This window comes from Morus notabilis, unplaced genomic scaffold (assembly GCF_000414095.1).
Source record: "Morus notabilis unplaced genomic scaffold, ASM41409v2 Scaffold504, whole genome shotgun sequence".
In the NCBI taxonomy this organism is placed as follows: domain Eukaryota; kingdom Viridiplantae; phylum Streptophyta; class Magnoliopsida; order Rosales; family Moraceae; genus Morus; species Morus notabilis.
Genome location: NW_010367142.1, coordinates 35,632 through 40,426, shown reverse-complemented (window position 1 = coordinate 40,426; position 4,795 = coordinate 35,632). Strand labels below are relative to the sequence as shown.

Here is a 4,795-nt window from a genome sequence, read left to right as displayed (position 1 = left end):
TCCCGCGCTCCCGTGCCCCCCTCTCCACCCCCCCGCAACCCCTAGAGTGTACTAGTGCCCCCTTGATAAAACCCATAATTTTACAATGAAACACGCATTTTACAATCTTCGGGACTGATTTGAAGTTTTCAAATAAAAAAAAACATACATTTATTGTGTAAATATTTGGGCAGCATTTTTCCATAAATATAAGCTTCCCCAGAGCAAAAATAACCTGTTGAATATGATAAATTATAAATGCAATGTAATGCCAATAATAAACATATTGCAATAATGTTGTGTATCTATTTTACAACCAAAACAACTAACATTTCATATACTAGGAGTCACTGGCCTCTTCAACTTTTCAATTGACATTTATGTTTCGGGATCTAGATTCTGCCTGATTACCTCCAAAGCCTCGATCTTTGACTTTATAGTCACTTTCACTGGGAAATACTGCCGCACAGGATCCATGATCATCTTTAGATGTCCGATCCCAGGAAGTTCACCTGTGTTGTATTTTGGGAGGTCATACTGAAAAAGAAGAAAAAACACACCGGTCAGAACCGACCAAAACGACAGAACCGATCAGAATAGACAGAGAAACCAACAAGAACCGACTGAACCGACCATGACCCGACCCAAAATCCCCGCAGAACCGACCTAAACCGACCAAGAACCGACCAAGAACCGACCTCACTAAGAACCGACCAGAACCGACCCCTCTCGACAAGAACCGACTACGAACCGACCACTAGAAACGACTTAAAATCGACCTAGAACCGACTGAGAACAGACCAGAACCAAAACCGACTATGAACAGACCAATGTTGCTTATATTAAGTTTTTGTTCTTGCAAAAATATATAAGAAAAAGTAAAATAAAAATATTACCTCAGCAGATTCTGTTGCCTCGTCGACAACTGTTCGGGAAATTACCATTTTAGTTGAGGAAGAAGAGCTGATTTTTTATGCCATTTTAGTCGGATTTTGGTGAGCAGGTGGTCGGTTTTTGTGGTCGGGAATTTGGTGAGTGGTCGGGGTCGGTTTTTGGTCGGTTTTAGTGGGAAGGGAGTCGGTTTTTTATGAACGGTCGGTGTTTGGTGAGTGGTCGGTCGGCCGAGACAAGAGAGATCGGAGAGTGGATTGGAGAGAGAGAGAGAGAAATAGGTGAGAGGAAAGCCGGTAGTCGGTCGTGAGGTTGGTGACTGATCGGAGAGAAAAGCCGGCAGTCGGCAAGAGGTGATCGAAGAGAAAAACCGGTGGTCAGTCGTGAGAGAGCTCAGTCGGGGGAGAGAGGGTCGAGCGGTCGATTTTGGGGGGAAGAGAGGGTCGAGCGGCGGTCAATTTTGTGAGGAATGAGATTTTTAAAAATGACCTAAGACTAATAGGACCCATTTTTTGTCACGTAAGATACACGTTATCATTTTTTTGTTATAAAAAAAAACTGATCTATTTCCTCAAATTCTGATTTTCTCCATCTCTTTTATCAAATTTTCTTAGCCCTAATACCTTTTCTTCTTTGGTTTTGTTTTCATCCACCGTTTTTGTCTCTCTGTCTTGCTTTTTTTTTTCCTTCTTTGCCTTCATCTGTTGATTTCGTTCTTCTCTTTGCCTTGATTTTGGTTGGGATGCTGAGGGTTTTCCTCTGTGTTGTTGGTGTGTGGGTCCTTTTGGTGGGCTTTGGGCAGGAGTTCATTTTTTCTTCTTTCATTTTGTTTTCTCACTCTTTTTTTTCCCCTTCTTCTCTTTGGCTTGATTTTGGTTGGGATGCTGGGGGTTTTCCTCTGTGTTGTTGGTGTGTCGCTCCTTTTGGTGGGCTTTGGGCAGGAGTTCATTTTTTGTTCTTTCGTTTTGTTTTCTCACTCTTTTTTTTTTTTTTTTCATTTCCTCATTTCGTTGTTCCCTCTGTGTCGTTGGTGTGTGGCTCCTTTTGGTGGGCTTTGGGCAGGAGTTCATTTTTTGTTCTTTCGTTTTGTTTTCTCACTCTTTTTTTTTTTTTTCATTTCGTTGTTCTGTTCTGTCTATTCATCCGTGTGAAGCCCTAATATTTTTTCTTCTTTGGTTTTGTTATCGTCCGCCGTTTCTGTCTCTCTGTTTTCCTTTTTTTTTCCCCTTGCCTTCATCTGTTGATTTCGTTCTTCTCTTTGGTTTGGTTTTGGTTGGGATGCTGGGGGTTTTCCTCTTTGTTGTTGGTGTGTGGGTCCTTTTTGTGGGCTTTGGGCAGGAGTTCACTTTTTCTTCTTTGATTTTGTTTTCTCGCTTTTTTTTTTTTTTTTTCATTTCCTCATTTTGTTGTTTTGTTTGGCTCGATTTTGGTTGGGATTCTGGGGATTATATGCAATTTTTGTCCTTTTTTTGTTTATGCTTCTTATTTTGTGGTTTGTTTGATTACTATTCTCAGTTTCGTTCTTTATGCATTATTAATTTGATTATATATTTTTGCTCTAATTTTGGTCGGTTATTTTTATTGAGTTATATTTATAGTTGGTATAAGAACTTTATTTATCATTTTCTTTAAAAAATTTGTTTTTGCAGGTGTTTTATCTATTTTCGTCGCTTTTGTTCTCTTGCATTTCACGGTGGATGGGGATAATGTGAGATTTTTTTCCCTTTCATTTATTGTGCTGATGATCTGGATTTTTGGGTTGTGCTTTGATTTCCTAGGTTGATGACTCATTCTGATTTTATTACGGTTGTATTAAACAATTTAGAAATTTTTTCTTTCTGTATCTTCTGGACCAATTTTAGGGCAAATTTTTTTTTTCTCTTTTTTGGTCCCTTGTTTTTAGTCTTTCCTTTGCTTCTGTCGTTTTTTATTTCTTATGTTTTTAGTTTATCATCTTCTTTAAAGAATTTGGTTTTGCAGGTGCTTTATTCACTTTAATGGCTTTTCTTCTACTCCATTTGACGTTGTGTATGGGTAATATCAGATTTTTTTTTGCTTTTGATTTATTGCGGTGATGATCTAGACTTTTTGGGTTGTCCTTTGATTTGCTAGGTTGATGACTCATTCTGATTTTGTTACGGATGTATTAAATAAATCAAAGATTTTTTGTTTTTGTATTTTCTAGAATTGTATTAGTGTCATGTGATATTATCTTCAACTTTTACCAATTTTAGGGGAAAATTTTTTCCCTATTTTTTTGTCCTTTTTCCAGTTCTTTCCTTTATGATAACTTTTCTAGCTATTTTTCCGAACCAATGTACATTAATACGTGTTATATTCTTATACATTGTTTACATAACTTTTCTAGCTATTATTTATTAATGTTGTTGGTTGGATAGATTTGTCATGTATATTTTCCTCCACCTGTCCTCCTTCCCCTTCCATATCATCCGTTATCACTATCCATTTTCCGTCATTACTTCTCATTTATTGCTTCCCTTTTACACTTTTGTGGCTCTAACTCTTTGTGTTTGATATCTTTTTATCCATGACCATTGACTTTTTCACTTCACATTCCATTATTTACTGCTATTTATCCTTATTTTTCTATCCTTAACTAGCTGTATTTCTTTCTGGTTGGTCAATATTTTACAGTTAGCACAAATTTTACAGTGGTGCAGGTACTATCAATAACTTCTACTCTGTTTTTTCTCATGTTATTAATGCTTGCTTTCATGTTATTAGTATTTACTGTTATCTTTTTTCATTGGTTTTATTATTATTCAATGGAATTGAAATGTTTATTTGTATTTTATCTTCCTGCCATGTTTTTAATATATACCATTGTCTTTCTTCATTGCTTTTCTCGACCTATGGCTTTACTATTTTATCATTATTCAATCTCATTGAAATATCTATTTGCATTTTATTTACTTTTTGGGACTATGTTTAATATGTTTTTAATTTAGATGTTTAGTTTTACTTTCTTTTTTCCATTTCTCTTATTTTTTTCTCTATATTTTTTTCTTTGTCTCCTTTTTCTTCATTTTTCTTTCTCTTATAATGATGATAGGGAAACATAAATTTAATATGTTGAATTTACTATGGTTTTTCAGGAATTGCTGTCAATACATGTTTTTGACTTCATTCTATTTTTTCTTATTTTTTCTAATCCAGAATCTTTCATTGCTCTGTTATCCCTATTTTGGTTCATTTTTATATTCGTACTGTTATTAAATCAATATTAAATATAAAGATTACTTATATGTCTATATATATATATATCACCTTTTCTTTTGTATTATTAAATACTGTTTTTTCCCCACATCTTTTTTCTATTTATGATATTTTTGCACGATTTTCTGTTGTTAACAATTTCTAATATTCTTACTCTTATTCTTTGAATTAAAATTTGTTTTCCTATGATATTATCACAATATAATAATAAAAGAAATTCCATCTGAATTATTTATCCATAATCACTTTACACTTTTGATAATAATGCTATACCCTTTTTCTTCCTTTTCCTCTTCTTTTTTTGTTTGTAAGCGATGAATTTGTTGGTTTTTAAGATTCTCCTAATGTGTTTGGACCATTTTGTTTTTATTGCTATTTACTGTTCTCTTTCTATCCTTAACTAATTGTATTTGTTCCCGTTTGGTTGATATTTTACAGTTAGCACAGTTTTCACAGTGGTCCAGGTACACTTAATAACTTCTACTTCCTTTTTTTCATGTTATTAACGCTTGCTCCCATATTATTAATATTTACCTATCCTTATTTAATTGTGTTTGTTTTTGCTTGCTTAATATTTTACAGTTAGCACACTTTTCATAGTGATCCAGGTACTATTAATAACTTCAATTCTCTTTTTTTATGTTATTAATGCTTGCTCATATGTTATAAATATTTACCGTTGTTTTTT

General features: G+C 34.2%; 1 protein-coding gene across 1 annotated transcript in view; it reads right to left on the bottom strand.

Moving 5' to 3' along the window:
- LOC21387561 (N-alpha-acetyltransferase 35, NatC auxiliary subunit) overlaps positions 1–923 on the bottom strand; it is a 20,109-nt gene extending 19,186 nt beyond the window's left edge. The window contains exons 1-2 of the mRNA XM_024174684.1: positions 876–923; positions 391–516 (exon numbers count right to left, since the gene is read on the bottom strand). Of these exons, the coding sequence (XP_024030452.1) occupies positions 391–516; positions 876–923 (174 nt within the window). The remainder of the gene's footprint in view (positions 1–390; positions 517–875) is intronic.
- Between the last annotated feature and the right edge of the window lie 3,872 nt (positions 924–4,795).